Below are 20,414 nucleotides of genomic sequence, written 5' to 3' on the forward strand. Positions count from 1 at the left end.
CCACAGGAATGGAAGACCCAGAGTTACCTCTGCTGCAGAGGATAAGTTCATTAGAGTTACCATCCTCAGATATTGCAGCCCAAATAAATGCTTCACGGAGTTCAAGTAACAGACACATCTCAACATCAACTGTTCAGAGGAAACTGTGTGAATCAGGCCTTCATGGTCAAATTGCTGCAAAGAAACCACTACGAAAGGACACCAATAAACATGAGCAATGGACATTTTACCGGTGGAAATTTGTCCCAGGGAGCCTAGAATAAGCTATTTAGAATGGTATCATGTTGGGGTTAAGACAATTGGATGATTCTGCAAGGAAAGCACATTTTCAGAAAGTGTCCCACTTTACCAATACTCACCCTATGTGTGCAACAAAAGTAGAACATTCAACTTTTGATAGTATTTCTGTCAAACCTATGCATACAATTTGATGCATAGGTTGGATAAATCCAATTTATGCGCCACACAGAACACTGAACCCACTGCAACTGCCTCCGCAACGCAATGCTGCAAGGCAAGCCCAGCATTCATTCATTAATATGCTTCTTTCTGGTGTACCAAAACGCAATGATGCTGTCGGTGAGGTAGATAGGCCTACATGCATGCATTCAGTGTAGTTGTGTATCTCGAATTGAGAGGAAATGGTTTATAGGCCTATATCTCTCCCACATCGGAATGTGCTTTGTTTCACCATTTGGTGAAAGAAACCGCAAGTCTGTCTGTCACAGTCTGAGAGGATGAAATAACCAGACAGACAGACCAAATAGCATATGCTTCAATTAAATCAATCATTTTCCTGAAGGGCAATTTTGTCAACCTCAAATACTGTGGTGGCGAATAATTACACCAGTCTGTCTACCGAGGAGGATGGTCGTAAATGTTCCAAAATATGGAATATGCATTACATTTTCTAAAATTTGTCGTAACCGACAAATTCTAAGGATTTGATGTATTGAAGTCTGGCTATGGCCACAACAGATTTTTATATAACCACAGAACCACTCCATAGTGGAGTGCAGATGTTATTCAGTTAAAACAGTGGGATCATTCTGTCACAGACAGAGATGTCTGGATGAAAGTAATCGAAGTTGGAGGACAGTGTCAAATAATGTCATCATTACAGATTTTCAGTCAAAATAATACATTTATATTTTAGGCTACTTATTTATCTGTCATAATTGGAAGTCAATGAAACGGCGTGAATTAAATTAGTGTGTCCTATAAGACATTGGACGTATACTACTGTAAAGTGGAAATCAATACACTCCAGTTAGGGTTTCTGGAGTTTAGATTTTTTTTTGCGTCACCCGCCCCTAGGAGCAAGATAGACGCTCGTTCCGAGGTTGCGTTCCGAGACAGACACGGTGACGCTGCGATTCACTAGCCCCATCACACACACTCGTATAGACTACTCCTGTCCAGCGTGAGCTCACCGTTTTTCTACCTTTCGCTTGAAAATCTGCGTGTCCGTGAGAAACTGTACTGTTGGTTCACGCTCTTAGTGCAGCATATTACAGATCTGACTGTTTGACACTTTTTGGGGGTTTGCAAAAAAAGTATCTTCTTTATCCAATGGGTCCCGGGATAGTTATACTTTTCTCTCTGTTCGGAGTTCTCAACGGACAAGGTCAGTTACCCTTTTACTTCAGGATAGTAACCTACTGTTTCAAGATTGAATTCTTCCCATGAGAATCAATCCATGCCCATGCGTGATGCATATGGTCGGACTACCATATAAATTCACTCAGGCATGTTAGATATTTCAAACGTTTCACCCTAAGTAGGCTACTGCACTATCACTGTATAGGCAGAGATAAGGTCTGTATAAGGTCTGTAGCACTGGAGTTAAAAAGTTCCCAAAAAGTGTTACATGTGATTTCATAAACACTTTATGGCAGTTATATTACAGTAGTAGCCTACTGTGTTACATGCTGTTCAGTGTGTGTGTCATTTTGATTTTGGTTTGCTTTGATTTGTGTGTGTGTGTGTGTATGTGTCTTGTTGCCAGTAAAACATCTGTCCATGATTACCAGTTTAAAGTAAGATTTCAACATTCCCAATTTGTCCTAAGGTGATTTGACAGGGATTAAATGTATTTTGCGTTGTGTAAAATATGGACTAATTTCACCAGTAGAAATTTCTCAGACTACTGGAAATTATTTTCCAAGCTGAAACAGTAACAAGGTTTTAAAGTTTAGAGTACGGCGATGTGCCCAAAATGATTGCTGCTCAACCAGCCAACCAGATGCAGGGCAGGTCTCTCCTTAAAACTCAGACACACCAGTAGGATTGTCAATCTCTTGTGTGCTCACACAGCAAAGACTTGGATGTCGTCAGCCACTCAGCCTTGTTAAACTACTCCAAACCAGAAGGTGGTAGTAGCGTTTGACAGCGCATATCAGTGTGTATTGCTTATGGTCTAGATTCCAAGCTATCTGCGCTAATGTTGCTATTTTGTAGAACGCCCTTGTTGATACTTGCTAGGTGGCTACAACTAGACAACTAGCTAGCAAAATGACAAAGAACCAAGTTAATCCATCCCATACTGCCAGTGCCAGCCCACAGCCAAATGTTTAGCTAGCTAGGTAACGTTATCATATCTAGCTAGCTAGTTAAGGACACTGCACTAACTCAGCAGCTAACACAGGCAGCCGTTTCATGTAAACTACTTCAAACTAGCTAATCCATTGTGATTTAATTATCACGTCAATACTAGTTAAAGTGGTTAACTAGTTTGGACGCAGTATTTTGTGTTGTGGGAATTGTGTCTGTGCACTTAACTAGCTACCTTCCCATAGCCTATATTGCATATGAAGTGTGACTGTCTCATCCATGGATGTTCGAACAAATGCCCCCCTTTTGCCTTTTTTGTTGTTGTTGGCTCCCCCACTTGGGGTTTTTGTGCTCTCTGACTGGCTCAAAGTCATTGGCCACTTGTGAGCATTACGATTCTACAAGTAGAATAGGTAGGTTCGTCACTACGCAGCAGGTATCGCTTTTGTTCTAGCAAGAGAAGGAACGGCCTCCCACTATAATAAGTACTTATCAGAAGTGAGATTCACGGTGTGTTTCATTCTTTACACTATGAGGGTGTGTCAAATGAGTCTGGAAACACTGAGCGGTGGCTGGTCTGGAAAGGGAGCATAGTCCTGATTTAAACCTCTACAGGATCGGTGGGTCCCCCACAGGATGGTTAAGCTAACGTAGGCAAATGTGATTAGCATGAGGTTGTAAGTAACAAGAACATTTCCCAGGACATAGACATATCGGATATTGGCAGAAAGCTTAAATTCTTGTTAATCTAACTGCACTGTCCAATTTACAGTAGCTATTACAGTGAAAGAATGCCATGTTATTGTTTGAGGAGAGTGCACAGTTATGAACTTGAAAATGTATTAATAAACCAATTAGACACATTTGGGCAGTCTTGATACAAAATGTTGAACAGAAATGCAATGGTTAATTGGATCAGTGTTAAACTTTGCACATACACTGCTGCCATCTAGTGGACAAAATCAAAATTGCTCCTGGACTGGCATAATACATTATGGCCTTTGTCTTGCATTTCAAAGATAACGGTACAAAAAATATACAAAAAAATGCATGATGTGTTATATTCTCGTACATTAATTTAACATTTCCACAAACTAAAAAGTGTTTCCTTTCAAATGGTATCACGAATATGCATATCCTTGCTTCAGGTCCTGAGCTACAGGCAGTTAGATTTGGGTATGTCATTTTAGGCGAAAATTGAAAAAAAGGGGTGGATCCTTAAGTGGGGGACCATCCATGGGTCACAGAGGCATGGGACGACCTACAGTGCATTCGGAAAGTATTCAGACCCCTTCCCGTTTTCCACATTTTGTTACGTTTCAGGCTTATTAAAACATTTATTAAATAATGTTTTCCCCTCATCAATCTACACACAATACCCTCATGACAAAGCAAAAAAAGGTTTTTAGAAATGTTTGCAAATTTATAAAAAAATTCAAATCAGAAATACCTTGGGGTTCCCGAGTGGTGCAGCAGTCTAAAGTACTGCATCTCAGTGCTAGAGGCGTCACTACAGACCCTGGTTCGATCCCGGGCTGTGTCACAACCGGCCGTGATCGGGCGGCGCACAATTGGCCCAGCGTCGTCTGGGTTAAGGAAGGGTTTGGCCAGGGTAGGCCAGATTTGTAAAATAAGAATTTGTTCTTAACTGACTTGCCTAGTTAAATAAAGATTAAATAAATAAACATTTACATAAGTATTCAGGCTTTTTTCTATGAGACTCATCCTTGAGATGATTCTACAACTTGATTGGAGTCCACCTGTGGTAAATTCCATTGATTCGACATGATTTGAAAAGGCACACACCTGTCTATATAAGGTACCACAGTTGACAGTGCATGTTAAAGCAAAAACCAAGCCATGAGGTCAAAGAAATTGTCCGTAGAGCTCTGAGACAGGATTGTGTCGAGGCACAGATCTGAGGAAGGGTAGCAGTCTTGGTGGATCCAAACATCTTCCTTTTAAGAATGATGGCCTCCAAATCATGGCGAATCAATTGAATTTACCAGAGGTGGACTCCAATCAAGTTGTATAATTGAAGGTCCCCAAGAACACAGTGGCATCCATCATTCTTAAATGGAAGATATTTGGATCCACCAAGACTCTTTCTAGAGCTGGCCGCCCAGCCAAACTGAGCAATCGGGGGAGAAGGGCCTTGGTCAGGGAGGTGACCAAGAACTCGATGGTCACTCTGACACAGCTCCAGAGTTCCTCTGTGGAGATGGGAGAAACTTCCAGAAAGACAACCATCTCTGCAGCACTCCACCAATCAGGCCTTTATGGTAGAGTGGCCAGACTGAAGCCACTCCTCAGTAAAAGGCACATGACAGTCCGCTTGGAGTTTGCCAAAAGGCACCTAAAGACTCTCAGACCATGAGAAACAAGATTCTCTGGTCTGATGAAACCAAGATTGAACTCTTTGGCCTAAATGCCAAGCGTCACTTCTGGAGGAAACATGGCACCATCCCTACGGTGAAGCATGGTGTTGGCAGCATCATGCTGTGGGGATGTTTTTCAGTCTTTCCCCTGATCTTTCCGGATCAATAGAAAGATGAACGGAGCAAAGTACAGAGAGATCCTTGATGAAAACCTGCTCCAGAGTGCTTAGGACCTCAGACTGGGATGAAGATTCACCTTCAAACCGGACAATGACCTTAAGCACACAGCCAAGACAATGCAGGAGTGGCTTCGGGACAAGTCTCTGAATGTCCTTGAGTGGCCCAGCCAGAGCCCGGACTTGAACCCGATCGAACATCTCTGGAGAGACCTGAAAATAGCTGTGCAGCGACGTTCCCCGTCCAACCTGACAGAGCTTGAGAGGATCTGCAGAGAAGACTGGGAGAAACTCCCCAAATACAGGTGTGCCAAGCTTGTAGCATTATACCCTAGAAGACTCAAGGCTGTAATCGCTGCCAAAGGTTCTTCAACGAAGTTCTGAGTAAACTGTCTGAATACTTATCTAAATGTAATATTTCCGTTTTTTATTTGTAATAAATTAGCAAAAAATTCAAAAGCCTGTTTTTACTTTGTCATTATGGGGTATTGTGTGTAGATTGATGAGGGAAACAAACAATTTAATCGATTTTAGAATAAGGCTGTAACGTTACAAAATGTGGAAAAAGTCAAGGAGTCTGAATACTTTCCGGCATGCACTGTATATACCCCAGATCAGGGTCCCCTGGACACACATGGGGCCAATTTCACAGTCTGCGGGGCTCCTGTCGGTGGTGTGCTAAGGAATTCTGGCCCATTGACTTTAATGTAATTGGGTCCAAGGAAAGAATTTGACATCCCCCCTCCTCCATTGAATTCAATGTTATTGGGCATGTCTCACAGGGGCCATACCCTCCCTCCAACACCTATCAGCGCCCCTTGCTCCTCTTCTCTGCTTCAATGCTACACAGGAGAGAGTCAAGGGTCAGGGTGGTGTATCACTTCCGTTAGGTATGGTGTCAGGGTGGATTGAAGATCTGAAGCTGGTCCCATAGAATCAGGTTATAAACCGTCCATGTACATGAATCACTTATTCACATATTTTTGTATGAACTCAAACTTACTCGACTCAGTCAGACAAATACGTACCTGCAAATCGAATGTTATAATATGGCCAACAAATGCATTGCTACAGGCTATTCAGACCGTTAGTCAAATTACAAATGATAAAGATCTTAAGCACTTACATTATAAGGTAATGTGTGTCACGATGAGGACAATAGGGTAAGCTGACTGAAGCGTGTTAGATAAAGGATGTGACCCATGGAAGTGGACTGTGCTGCTGTGATGTCTGGGTCTGTCTCCAAGAGGCCTTTGCTGTGGGCTTAGGCTGAGGGACTAGAGCTCCACTGGGCTCATTAAGCAGTGTTTACATGATAAGTCTAGACATGGGCCAGCCATGTTCTGGTTCTGTCTCTCTCTCTCTCTCTCAATGCAATTCAGTGGGCTTTATTGGCATGGGAAACATATGTTTACATTGCCAAAGCAAGTAAAATAAACAATAAGCAAAAATAAAACATTTGCAAATAGTTGTAGTATGAATAGTGGGGGAAGATAAATAAACAGATATACAGTACCAGTCAAAAGTTTGGACACACCTACACATTCCAGGGTTTTTCTATATTTTTTCTATTTATTACATTGTAGAATAATAGTGATGGCATCAAAATATTCTTTGAAGTAGCCACCCTTTGCCTTGATGACAGCTTTGCACACTCTTGTCTTCTCTCAACCAGCTTCACGAGGAATGCTTTTCCAACAGTCTTGAAGGATTTCCCACATATGCTGAGCACTTGTTGGCTGCTTTTCCTTCACTCTGCAGTCCAACTCATCCCAAACCATCTCAATTGGGTTGAGGGCCTGATTCACGCAGTCTCCTCTGAACAGTTGATGCTGAGATGTGTCTGTTACTTGAACTCTGTGAAGCATTTATTTGGGCTGCAATATCTGAGGTGCAGTTAACTCTAATGAACTTATCTTCTGCAGCAGAGAAAACTCTGGGTCTTCCTTTCCTGTGGCGGTCCTCATGAGAGCCAGTTTCATCATAGCGCTTTATTTTTTTTGCCGACTGCTCTTGAAGAATCTTTCAAAGTTCTTGACATTTTCCGTATGTCTTAAAGTAATGAAAGACTGTCGTTTCTCTTTGCTTATTTGAGCTGTTCTTTTACCAAATAGGGCTATCTTCTGTATACCACCCCTACCTTTGGTGCGGCAGGTAGCCTAGTGGTTAGCGCGTTGGGCCTGTAACTGAAAAGTTGCTAGATCAAATCCCTGAGTTGACAAGGTAAAAATCTGTTGTTCTGCCGCTGAACAAGGCAGTTAACCCACGGTTCCTAGGCCATCATTGTAAATAAGAATTTGTTCTTAACTGACTTGCCTGGTTAAATAAAAATACCTTGTCACGACACAAATGATTGGCTCAAACGCAATAAGAAGGAAAGAAATTCCACAAATGAACTTTTAACAAGGCACACCTGTTAATTGAAATGCATTCCAGGTGATTACCTCATGAAGCTGGTTGAGAGAAGGCCAAGAGCGTGCAAAGCGGTCATCAAGGCAAAGTGTGGCTACTTTGAAGACTCTCAAATATAAAATATATTTTGATTTGTTTAACACTTTTTTGGTTATTATATGATTCCATATGTGCTATTTCCTAGTTTTAATGCCTTCACTATTATTCTACAATGTGGAAAATAGTCAAAATAAATAAAAACCCTGGAATTAGTAGGTTTGTCCAAACTTTTGACTGGTGCTGTATATCTATTTATTTATCTTCCCCCACTATTCATACTACAACTACCTCTAGAACAATCCCCAAACCACACACATCACTCAGGCTCTAATCCCAGATTCTCTTTATGGTATGAGAAAAGAGGGTGATAATTAGGTGTGTAAATTCCAGCAATCCGCTCAGCAGCTCAACGGGCTGGTGTTGAGAGGTGTGAACGCCTCGCAATGTTGAGAGAGAGAGAGAGTAGTGTGAAAACACCAGAACACACCAGGGAGTGAGTCACGTGACCACCGCTTTCCGTCAGTTGAGACTGAAAGTGAGACATTGTATGACATTCTCATTCTCTCATGCCTCCTCTGAGCTTGGAAGGGAACATTCTAGAGCTTTGTGCTTCATGGTAGTTGTGCCCTGGGTGTTTGTCTGATGTTTCTAAAGACATACTGAGGCTTCCAGATTCTAGGGTGTTTTGGCAAGGGGATGTCAGTGGTAATGATCAATGAAAAGAATAGTGCAGACTGGCAAAAACTGGCCTGGGGGGCAGCCAAGCAAGGAGAATTGTTCACCACAGGAGGTGTTAACAAATTCCGACCATTCCCTACTCTTCCAGCAAATACATTTTCTTTACTTTTTTACGTGTGTAACTGTTCTCTCTCTGAGCAACACTTTTGACCCTTTCCAAGAGCATCCTGGTGTTGGTGTCTGCCCTCAGATGAAAGCAGAGATAGACCTTGGCTCTAGTCAGACTGAGGCCCAATGAAGGCTGGTTATGGGGCCTGTTAAAATGCCCTCTCATCACCCCCTGTTGCTAAGAGCTTTATTCCTCAGTTCACGGGGGGACAAGGAGTCTGGCTGGCCACAACAAGCTCGTTCAGTGAGTCAGCAAAATAGTGTTTCTTGGCTTGGTATTTCTATTATACTACCTATTACGTTGTTGTTTGATTATACACTCTGCTGTTGATTTACAATGAGAATGACTTTCACTTGCAGGAACAGTTAGCAGCATGGTTGTTGTATAAAGAAAGTGCTTTATATTAATCTGTCCACATTTTTTCATTGGGATTTCTCACAGTTAATGTTGACAGTTCTCTAATTTGCTTTGGCTAAATGACCATATTATTTTTATATTAAGTTAATTTGTTCACACCTTTGGCCCCTGCCTACAGTTACCATATTCAAGGATATACTGTTCAGTGCATTTGGAAAGTATTCAGACTCCTTGACTTTTTCCACATTTTGTTACATTCCAGCCTTATTCTAAAATGGATTCAATTGTTATTTTTCCTCATCAATCTGCACACAACCCACAATGACAAAGCAAAAACATTTGTTAGGATTTTTTTTTTGCAAGTGTATAAAAATACAACTGAAATATCACATTTACATAAGTATTCAGACCCTTTACTCAGTACTATGTTGAAGCACCTTTGGCAGCGATTATAGCCTTGAATCTTCTTGGGTATGACGCTACAAGCTTGGCACACCTGTATTTGGGGAGTTTCTCCCATTCTTCTCTGCAGATCCTCAAGCTCTGTCAGGTTGGATGGGAGCGTTGCTGTACAGCTACATTCAGGTCTCTCCAGAGATGTTCGATCGGGTTCAAGTCCGGCCCCTGGCTGGGTCACTCAAGGACAACTCCAAGTGGGCTGTCGTGACTTTTACTGAGGAGTTGCTTCGGTCTGGCCACTCTACAATAAAGGCCTGATTGGTGGAGTGCTGCAGAGATGGTTGTCTTTCTGGAAGTTTCTCCCATCTCCACAGAGGAACTCTGGAGCTGTGTCAATGATGGAGGCCACTGTGTTCTTGGAGACATTCAATGTTGCAGAAATGTTTTGGTGCCCTTCCCTAGATCTGTGCCTCAACACAACCCTGTCTTGGAGCTCTACAGACAATGGTGGGACCTTATATAGGAAGGTGTGTGGCTTTCCAAATCATGTCCAATCAATTGAATTTTCCACAGGTGGACTCCAGTCAAGTTGTAGAAAGATCACAAGGATGATCAATGGAAACAGGATGCACATGAGGTAAATTTTGAGTCTCTTAGCAAAGGGTCTGAATACTTATCTAAATAAGATATTTCTGTTTCTTATTTGTAATGCATTTGCACAATTTTCTAAAAACCTGTTTTTCACTTTGTCATTATGGGGTATTGTATGTACATTGATGAAGAAAAATATGAATTTAATCCATTTTAGATTAAGGCTGTAATGTAACAAAATGTGGAAAAAGTCAAGAGGTCTGAATACTTTCCGAATGCACTGTACACCAAGTTCCCTCCTCTGGCAGAAATAATTGGAACTAAAAATATATATTTGTATACTTTTTTATGGAACTGTAAATTTAAGATAACATCTCCAGACACTTGTCCTCCTTTACTTGAAACCTCTGATCCTGTTTCGTTGGCTCGTCTGCCACGCTAGATTTAGCAGTTAGACATCCCCTGATCCACTATGATATGTGTTATTATACGCTATTGTTCCTTGTTCCAACAACTGGTTTATTAGATGAACAAATATGATTTTACTTTTGAGTGTTCTTTAATAATGACATATGCCATTTAGCAGACACTTTTATCTACGGCAACTAACGCTTCCAACACCGACTGCGTCTTTGCGTTTCGATACACCAGAAGTACATTCATTTCCAATGGAACGCTGCATTTGCCTTGCAGCATTGCGTTGCAGAGGCAGTTGCAGTGCGTTCTGTGTGGTGCATACGTTCGATTTATCGAACGTATGCATCAAATTGTATGAGTGGACTTGACAGAAAGTAGCAAAATATGAATGTAGATTTTTTTTTTGCACACATTCAGTAAAAATTTGGGATTACATAAAAACAGTTTGATTGCATAATTTCTTTACATTTTTTATTTATTTATTTGCCAAGTATATTATTTATTCGATGACATCCTCAAATTAATTGTGAGAGCCTATAATATAATTTCCCTCCAAAATGCAGTTTTGGAGCGAAATGCAATAATAAATAGTCAAGATAGGCAGAGTAGGCTCTTTCAACAATGAGACCAACGTTGAGGAAGGTGGTCTTGATCGCGCTGTTGGGCCGGGACCAGCCCCGCCGAAAGCTAGCTAACGCTAACTAGCCACATCTAGCACAAGCTCACTACTAAACTGACCTGGCAATCCTACTATCGTGGACACTTGTCTCCAAGCAGCATTTTTTTTGTGTTTATGTCCCTGTAGCTGTCAGCAGTTGTGTCAAAAAGACAAGGTTTTGAGGATACTGCGAAAATGATTCTCTCCTCCATGTGTCCAACCGCATGCGACCATTTGCAAAAGGTTCCTGCATCAGTATAGTTGCCTAGCTGCGCAAAATGTTATGCAGCAGTGATGCAATGACGCAGTCGGTGTGTTCGAAGCGTTACAGTCGTGCATGCATGCATTTTTATGTATGGGTGGCCCCGGGAATCGAACCCAGTATCCTGGCATTGCAAGCACAATGCTCTACCAACTGAGTTACAGAGGAATTTTAGGAGTCCTTTAGGATTACTTATATTAATAAAACCAATTTGGCAGACAGGCCTTTGTTTAAGCCTAAAGCAAGAAAGGACCAGCCAACCTGCCAAAGATATTTCACGTTTGGCAGAATACACTAACCACAAGGAAATGAATGTATTTGATCTGATTGCGATGGCTGAATTGTTTACAGAGTGGAGGCATTCCGAGCTCTTTAATCCACATGAAGAAGCAGACGGAGCGCCACAGAGTTGGTCCAACTCTGGTCCTTATCTCTTATTTCTACACAACATATCCATCATTCAGTATTGCTGGCAAAAGGCTTACAGGCATTTAGAAACATTCCAAACAGCTTTGAATTTGTTTTTCAATCACTTGGAAGACAAATAGCTAATAGTGTGAAAGTGTGAGTGGCATTGGGTAACAACAATATACTTGTGCTTTGGACTTTTTTGTTGTTGCACTTTTTGTAAACATACTTTGCATAATCGTTCTAAACATGTCAATCCTCATGTTTTACTCACCCAGCAAAATAGACTCCATTGTATGCAAGACATGGCTTGAAACCTCTATTTATTCTGTTCTAACAGTTTAGTTTCTAATTAATGTGAGAGTGTTTCTTATCCCTTGGATTGACTGTCACCTTATGTAACATAGAAGGTGGTTCTGTGCATTATGAGTAACCTGAGCCCTGAAGGCTAGCGTTAGCTCACGGCACTAATGCCTGGGCTTTAGCTCAGCAGGCTAACACCCCTATCACGGGAGATTTGATGCAGATGTTGACAGCTCTCATGGGTCTCTAGCTGTTTTAGAGGACTGATGAGTCACACTCCATTTGGGGTCTCTAGATCTCCCACACGGATACTGTTGCAATCGCTTCAGTAGGCCAAGCCACAGCATTCAGCGTAAGCCTATGAATAACACACGCTGTTTGTTTGTGGTTGTGTCCATCCACAGGTGGAAAACAGATCTCCATAGATGAGTGCTGTAAGGATGGTCGGGTTCGGGGCATTGACAACCAGGACTGCACAGCCATCCCTCTCATCTCTGAGTCCACCACATGCAGGTGAGTGGGGCCTTTTTACAGTAGTACTCTCTGACTGAACAGCCTTACCCAGACAAATACAGTGACTATAGAAAATAGATTATATTTCTATGGTCTTAACCTCTGTGCCCATAGGGGGGACTGCTTACCTCAGTATTAGTCCCATGGGGTTAACTGTAAACTGTGTAGATAGACTATGGTGCAATATGTATGGTGGTAGGCCATAGTGTGAGATGACTTTACCTTACCCCCGGTCGTAAATCCCCAGCCACATTCTTGAATTGACGTGAGAGCAGGAGACATTACACTAGTAATAATAACAGTGTAATAACAGCTCTGGTAGTAAGAGTAGAAGGTGTTCTGCCACAGGTTCAAGGCCAATAATGAGGAGATCTGTTGCTCAATCTTCTCTCTGATGGCAAATGTATTGACCTTGGCTACCCAAGTGATCCAGAATTTGTTCAAATTATAGAGTAAGGGTGGAAGGGTGATGGTTTTTGGTTGAGGGGGGGATTGGGTTTAGGGTTTAGAGAGAGGGGTATTGCCAAATCCAGGAAATACCACTGAGGTGAAACTATAGAGAGAGGACTGGAAAGGACTGGAGAGGGGGAAGAACAGGAAATCAGAGAGCTTATTTCAGACACCAAAAAAAAGACAAGAAGAGAAAAGACAGACAGGAGCACTGCTGTGCCCTTAAAAGGTTCTGCGGAGGTGACGTGAGTGCAGTTGTCGTGGGGACAGATCTAGATTATATGGAAAGAGAGAATTTCTGGTAAGAGGGTTGATAAAGACAGGCTAGTTGGTAGAGGAGTGGAGTGGAGAGGGGATCTAAGTGCTGCACTGTACCCAATCTCGTAAAACAGACAATGGGTTTCACTCCCTTCAGACAGACAGACAGAAACGGGCAGACAGACAGACAGACAGACTCCCTTCAGACAGACAGAAACAAGCACCCCTGAACTTATTGCACTTCCTCAGAGTAGCAAACCATTTGAGGCGAAGCACAGTAACCCAAGTCTCAGTTGATGGTATGATAAAGAGGTGTACTGCCTGCTCTCACTCTCACTTCAGATCTGATTATTTACAACAGACTCACACAGCTCTTTGTCTACCTCCGTTTTCTCCTTGGAAGTCTTACGGTACTGTAACGGTTTCTGGTTTTACTGTAAAAGATTCATGAAGCCATTCCAGCTGGAGAGACAGGTCAGATAGGTGGATATCACTGGTCATCCTGCTGTCAGGAAGTTCTCCCAGGCCGGTCCAGACTCAGAGAGGGATGTATTCCAGTAATGTTGTCCAGGAAATCGGGTTACAAAATCCAAGCAGGATTTCTGGTAAACCTGGGAATTTTGGGAAGGTTACCGGAATTTTGCAACTCTATCTAGGAAGTGTTGCCGCCCTGCAGCCCTCTGTGTCCATCAGAGGAGGGACATCCAATGGGAGGTGGGAGGGTTAAAACAGTGACTGTAAATAATGGATTCTTAAGTTAGCTTCACTGTACCCATAACAGTTAGTGTGGTAAGCCAATTGGAGACAGTGGTGCATTGACCCAACTCTGGTAAAGTGAAGATTATATACACAAAACAACGTTTTAATCCACCTTGAGTTTACACAGGGCTTTCCTTCTTCACTCAACCCACATACAGCAGCTGCACCAACCAGGACTATTAGCAGATCCCTAGTAGGCATGCCCGGGGCTCTTTTAACAGGAAGCACTTTGAGACAGCGCTCTATTCCACTAAGAAGCACAGTGATAGAGTTAAAAAAATAACTGTGTTCCCTGTGTCTTTCCTGTTCCCGTCTGACAGGATAGTGCAGGAGCAGTGCTGCGCTGCGGTTCTGGAGGACAATATCTGCACCAGCGGCATCAACATGGCCAAAGACCAGGGGGCCTGTGACACACAGTTCACTGGAAGCACCTGCGAGACCAAGACTGCCAAGGTTTGTGTGTGTGTCTTTGAGAGTGTGTGTGAAAGACTGTCCGCGTGTGCGCATACGGCCAAATACTTGTGTGTACGTGCGTGTATAAAAAGTGTGTCGGGGAAGTAATCCCTGACTGCTTCAAGAACCTCACGCTGATCACCGTACATCACTCCACTGGACGTGCAATTTTTGCAGGAGAGTGAATGAGATTGAGTGTCAGTGTGTGTGCCTGTTGAGCAGGTTGAAACATGTCACTCTGGGGAGGAGTGAGGAATGGAGCTTGTTGCTGACAGGTAGATGATCAATTCCACTCAGATACTCTCTGCCAAGGTAGGCTCTCTACACCTGGCTGTCCTCTTCCTCAGGATCCTACACAACTCTCTATGCCCCCATCTGGCTGCACACCATGGCATCAGTCAAGGTCCTTGAAGCACTTTGCCAAGTGAGCCACAGTACATTTGCCCAGGAGAATGAGGTGGTTGTTAGTGCAGCCAGCAACACGTCTTTACTTGATCCGCCCCTGAATTGCAGGTGTCGGCTGATTGCATTGAGGTGTGCTGCGTTTGATGAATGGGAGTTTAGAATGGGGGAAGAACCATAGCATACCGTGGTCATTTTTAAGCTCCCCCTAAAAGCTCTCAGTACACTACCACTTTATTTTCTTTGTAATTTAGCAGACGCTCTTACTCGGAGCGACTTACAGGAGCAATTATGGGTTAAGTGCCTTGCTCAAGGGCACATAGGTATTTTTTTAAAGAGTCAGCTCGGTTATTCGAACCAGTGACTGTTCGGTTACTGGGCCAACGCTCGTAACCACTAGGCTGCCTGCCACAACCGCACCACTCAACACCTCAAGGACAGAGATGATTGACAGACCAGACAGACACACTCAAACTAGATTCCTCCCGCTAGACAAGCCCGGATGGATCCCCTTCAGATAATGGTGATAGATGATGGTGGTGAAGTTGTAAAGTGGTGATGATGATGTAATTTCCCCCCGTCCATCCGTCCGTCTGTCATTCTGGCCAAATTATGCATATAAACACATTGAGTAATCGTATATCTCTGGTCTGACCCCTCCAGATGTGCTGTGACTGTTGTCTGCTGGGCCGGGCTGCTCGCGAGCATGGTCTGACCTGTGACCACAGCCTGTCTCTGGGCTATCAGTGTGGCCTGGTGTCCCGGGCCTGCTGCGATGACGGAGCCCCTGATGTGGAGACCAGCAACTCCCTGGGTAAGAGAATCAACTCTAAGACGAGGGAAGGACTAATGGTAGAGGGTGAAGAGACGGTGGAGTGATCGAGGGAAGAGAGGTGGAGAAGTCAAGCGAGTGGAGCGGTGGGAGGAGGTGAACGCTGGAGTAGAGAGGTGGAGAGTGGAAGGATTTATGGAACGTTATTCTTTCTAGTATATGTCCAATGCTACTCTGCCCTCTGGTGGTCATTAGGAGACAGGGGTCTTACTGTAGTTTCAGTAAAGAACTCCATTGTCCTGATGCATTCATTGGTTTCAACACTCTTTGTTTGCGAACTTAGTTTTGACCTATACTGGTCAATCTTCTCTTTTCTTTCCCCACAGTTTCTGACAAAGACAACGAGACCCTCACTGAGAAGGAGAATCCCTTACCGAATAACATGTGCAGCAGCGGTAACAACCCCTCCACACATGACGTTCACATGTTAGTAATAGACTGTGTCCTCACAGAGAAAGTCAGGAACATAAGTCATTTATTTTCTGTTTGTTTATAATGTGCACAGGATTAGCGAAGTGTGCACAGGAATGTGTGGGCAACAGCACCTGTGCCTGCTTCAAAGGTTACAAACTCAAACCAGATGGGAAGAACTGTGAGGGTGAGTAGACTGGAGGTACAGGACCAGCCATACCTTGTTGAAAAGTTAGTGAGCTGGAACAAAACATCTAGTAGCTCCCCAGGACTAGGATTTCTTACCTCTTAGATACGGCTTCGATACTATCCTCCCCTCTTCCTCCCTCCATCTCCCAGATATAAACGAGTGCCTGCTGGGGGCCAGTAACTGCAGAGGAGGCGAGCACTGCATCAACACAGTGGGGTCATTCCGTTGCCAGAGAGAGGTCAGCTGTGGTACTGGCTACGAGCTCACGGACAGCAACAACTGCAAAGGTCAGAGGTCACAACACAATGCCTCCTACAGGGGGCAAGGGAATAATGAAGGATCAATATGTATGATTCATGATTCATACATCCATGATAGAGAGACAGATCCAGTCAGTCCAGTCAGTCAGTCCAGTCAGTCAGTCAGTCCAGTCAGTCCAGTCAGTCAGTCCAGTCAGTCAGTCAGTCAGTCAGTCCAGTCAGTCAGTCAGTCCAGTCAGTCCAGTCAGTCAGTCCAGTCAGTCAGTCAGTCAGTCCAGTCAGTCAGTCAGTCAGTCCAGTCAGTCAGTCAGTCCAGTCAGTCCAGTCAGTCAGTCCAGTCAGTCCAGTCAGTCCAGTCAGTCAGTCCAGTCAGTCCAGTCAGTCAGTCCAGTCCAGTCAGTCAGTCCAGTCAGTCCAGTCAGTCCAGTCAGTCAGTCCAGTCAGTCCAGTCAGTCCAGTCAGTCAGTCCAGTCAGTCCAGTCAGTCCAGTCAGTCAGTCCAGTCAGTCAGTCAGTCAGTCCAGTCAGTCCAGTCAGTCCAGTCAGTCAGTCCAGTCAGTCCAGTCAGTCAGTCAGTCCAGTCAGTCCAGTCAGTCCAGTCAGTCAGTCAGTCAGTCCAGTCAGTCCAGTCAGTCCAGTCAGTCAGTCAGTCCAGTCAGTCCAGTCAGTCAGTCCAGTCAGTCCAGTCAGTCCAGTCAGTCAGTCCAGTCAGTCCAGTCAGTCAGTCAGTCAGTCCAGTCAGTCAGTCCAGTCAGTCCAGTCAGTCAGTCAGTCAGTCCAGTCAGTCAGTCCAGTCAGTCCAGTCAGTCAGTCCAGTCAGTCAGTCCAGTCAGTCAGTCAGTCCAGTCAGTCCAGTCAGTCAGTCAGTCAGTCCAGTCAGTCAGTCCAGTCAGTCAGTCAGTCCAGTCAGTCCAGTCAGTCCAGTCAGTCAGTCAGTCCAGTCAGTCCAGTCAGTCAGTCCAGTCAGTCAGTCAGTCCAGTCAGTCCAGTCAGTCCAGTCAGTCCAGTCAGTCAGTCCAGTCAGTCAGTCCAGTCAGTCAGTCCAGTCAGTCCAGTCAGTCCAGTCAGTCAGTCAGTCCAGTCAGTCAGTCAGTCCAGTCAGTCCAGTCAGTCAGTCAGTCCAGTCAGTCAGTCAGTCCAGTCAGTCCAGTCAGTCCAGTCAGTCAGTCAGTCCAGTCAGTCAGTCCAGTCAGTCAGTCCAGTCAGTCCAGTCAGTCAGTCAGTCAGTCAGTCCAGTCAGTCAGTCAGTCCAGTCAGTCCAGTCAGTCCAGTCAGTCCAGTCAGTCAGTCAGTCCAGTCAGTCCAGTCAGTCAGTCAGTCAGTCAGTCAGTCCAGTCAGTCAGTCCAGTCAGTCAGTCAGTCAGTCAGTCAGTCCAGTCAGTCAGTCCAGTCAGTCCAGTCAGTCAGTCAGTCAGTCAGTCCAGTCAGTCAGTTAGTCAGTCAGTCAGTCCAGTCAGTCAGTCAGTCAGTCAGTCCAGTCAGTCAGTCAGTCCAGTCAGTCCAGTCAGTCAGGTCAGTCCAGTCAGTCAGTCAGTCAGTCAGTCAGTCCAGTCAGTCCAGTCAGTCCAGTCAGTCAGTCCAGTCAGTCCAGTCAGTCAGTCAGTCAGTCCAGTCAGTCCAGTCAGTCAGTCCAGTCAGTCCAGTCAGTCAGTCCAGTCAGTCAGTCAGTCAGTCAGTCAGTCAGTCAGTCAGTCAGTCAGTCCAGTCAGTCCAGTCAGTCCAGTCAGTCCAGTCAGTCAGTCAGTCAGTCCAGTCAGTCAGTCAGTCAGTCAGTCAGTCAGTCAGTCAGTCAGTCAGTCAGTCAGTCAGTCCAGTCAGTCCAGTCAGTCAGTCCAGTCAGTCCAGTCAGTCAGTCAGTCAGTCAGTCCAGTCAGTCAGTCAGTCAGTCAGTCCAGTCAGTCAGTCAGTCCAGTCAGTCCAGTCAGTCAGTCAGTCCAGTCAGTCCAGTCAGTCAGTCAGTCAGTCAGTCCAGTCAGTCCAGTCAGTCAGTCAGTCCAGTCAGTCCAGTCAGTCAGTCCAGTCAGTCAGTCCAGTCAGTCCAGTCAGTCAGTCAGTCCAGTCAGTCCAGTCAGTCAGTCCAGTCAGTCAGTCAGTCAGTCCAGTCAGTCCAGTCAGTCAGTCAGTCAGTCCAGTCAGTCAGTCCAGTCAGTCCAGTCAGTCAGTCAGTCCAGTCAGTCCAGTCAGTCAGTCCAGTCAGTCCAGTCAGTCAGTCAGTCCAGTCAGTCAGTCAGTCCAGTCAGTCAGTCCAGTCAGTCAGTCAGTCAGTCCAGTCAGTCCAGTCAGTCCAGTCAGTCCAGTCAGTCAGTCAGTCCAGTCAGTCCAGTCAGTCAGTCAGTCCAGTCAGTCAGTCAGTCAGTCAGTCAGTCAGTCAGTCAGTCAGTCCAGTCAGTCAGTCCAGTCAGTCAGTCCAGTCAGTCCAGTCAGTCAGTCCAGTCAGTCCAGTCAGTCAGTCCAGTCAGTCAGTCCAGTCAGTCAGTCCAGTCAGTCAGTCAGTCCAGTCAGTCCAGTCAGTCAGTCAGTCCAGTCAGTCCAGTCAGTCAGTCAGTCCAGTCAGTCCAGTCAGTCCAGTCAGTCAGTCCAGTCAGTCCAGTCAGTCAGTCAGTCCAGTCAGTCCAGTCAGTCAGTCCAGTCAGTCAGTCAGTCAGTCCAGTCAGTCAGTCAGTCCAGTCAGTCCAGTCAGTCCAGTCAGTCCAGTCAGTCAGTCAGTCCAGTCAGTCCAGTCAGTCAGTCAGTCCAGTCAGTCAGTCCAGTCAGTCCAGTCAGTCAATCCAGTCAGTCCAGTCAGTCAGTCAGTCAGTCAGTCAGTCCAGTCAGTCAGTCAGTCAGTCAGTCCAGTCAGTCAGTCAGTCAGTCCAGTCAGTCCAGTCAGTCAGTCAGTCCAGTCAGTCAGTCCAGTCAGTCAGTCCAGTCAGTCAGTCCAGTCAGTCCGTCAGTCCAGTCAGTCCAGTCAGTCAGTCAGTCAGTCAGTCAGTCCAGTCAGTCCAGTCAGTCAGTCAGTCCAGTCAGTCAGTCAGTCCAGTCAGTCCAGTCAGTCAGTCAGTCCAGTCAGTCCAGTCAGTCAGTCCAGTCAGTCCAGTCAGTCAGTCAGTCCAGTCAGTCCAGTCAGTCAGTCAGTCCAGTCAGTCCAGTCAGTCAGTCCAGTCAGTCAGTCCAGTCAGTCAGTCAGTCAGTCCAGTCAGTCAGTCAGTCAGTCCAGTCAGTCAGTCAGTCAGTCCAGTCAGTCAGTCCAGTCAGTCCAGTCAGTCAGTCAGTCAGTCAGTCCAGTCAGTCAGTCAGTCAGTCAGTCCAGTCAGTCAGTCAGTCCAGTCAGTCCAGTCAGTCCAGTCAGTCAGTCAGTCAGTCAGTCCAGTCAGTCCAGTCAGTCCAGTCAGTCAGTCAGTCAGTCCAGTCAGTCAGTCCAGTCAGTCCAGTCCAGTCAGTCCAGTCAGTCAGTCCAGTCAGTCCAGTCAGTCAGTCCAGTCAGTCAGTCAGTCAGTCCAGTCAGTCAGTCAGTCAGTCAGTCCAGTCAGTCCAGTCAGTCCAGTCAGTCAGTCAGTCCAGTCAGTCCAGTCAGTCAGTCAGTCAGTCAGTCCAGTCAGTCCAGTCAGTCAGTCAGTCAGTCAGTCAGTCAGTCAGTCAGTCAGTCCAGTCAGTCAGTCCAGTCAGTCCAGTCAGTCCAGTCAGTCCAGTCAGTCAGTCAGTCCAGTCAGTCAGTCAGTCAGTCCAGTCAGTCCAGTCAGTCAGTCCAGTCAGTCCAGTCAGTCAGTCCAGTCAGTCCAGTCAGTCAGTCCAGTCAGTCCAGTCAGTCAGTCCAGTCAGTCCAGTCCAGTCAGTCCAGTCAGTCAGTCCAGTCAGTCCAGTCAGTCCAGTCCAGTCAGTCCAGTCAGTCAGTCCAGTCAGTCAGTCCAGTCAGTCAGTCAGTCCAGTCAGTCAGTCCAGTCAGTCAGTCAGTCCAGTCAGTCCAGTCAGTCAGTCCAGTCAGTCCAGTCAGTCAGTCCAGTCAGTCCAGTCAGTCAGTCAGTCCAGTCAGTCAGTCAGTCCAGTCAGTCAGTCCAGTCAGTCCAGTCAGTCAGTCCAGTCAGTCAGTCCAGTCAGTCCAGTCAGTCAG

The 20,414-nt window shown here is 45.2% G+C and overlaps 1 protein-coding gene across 2 annotated transcripts in view; it reads left to right on the plus strand.

The window, feature by feature from the left end:
- The first annotated feature begins 1,356 nt into the window (after positions 1-1,356).
- The window catches only part of LOC120066150 (fibulin-1-like), a 62,680-nt gene continuing 43,622 nt past the window's right edge, over positions 1,357-20,414 (plus strand). Inside the window, exons 1-7 of one of the 2 annotated variants that reach the window (XM_039017309.1) lie at positions 1,357-1,627; positions 12,205-12,313; positions 14,101-14,233; positions 15,299-15,449; positions 15,794-15,862; positions 15,973-16,065; positions 16,218-16,355. In XM_039017309.1, the coding sequence (XP_038873237.1) occupies positions 1,573-1,627; positions 12,205-12,313; positions 14,101-14,233; positions 15,299-15,449; positions 15,794-15,862; positions 15,973-16,065; positions 16,218-16,355 (748 nt within the window). In that variant the 5' untranslated portion in view covers positions 1,357-1,572. The remainder of the gene's footprint in view (positions 1,628-12,204; positions 12,314-14,100; positions 14,234-15,298; positions 15,450-15,793; positions 15,863-15,972; positions 16,066-16,217; positions 16,356-20,414) is intronic. The other variant, XM_039017308.1, reaches the window with a different exon arrangement.

The sequence above is a fragment of the Salvelinus namaycush genome, chromosome 21 (assembly GCF_016432855.1).
Source record: "Salvelinus namaycush isolate Seneca chromosome 21, SaNama_1.0, whole genome shotgun sequence".
NCBI classification, from domain to species: Eukaryota; Metazoa; Chordata; class Actinopteri; order Salmoniformes; family Salmonidae; genus Salvelinus; species Salvelinus namaycush.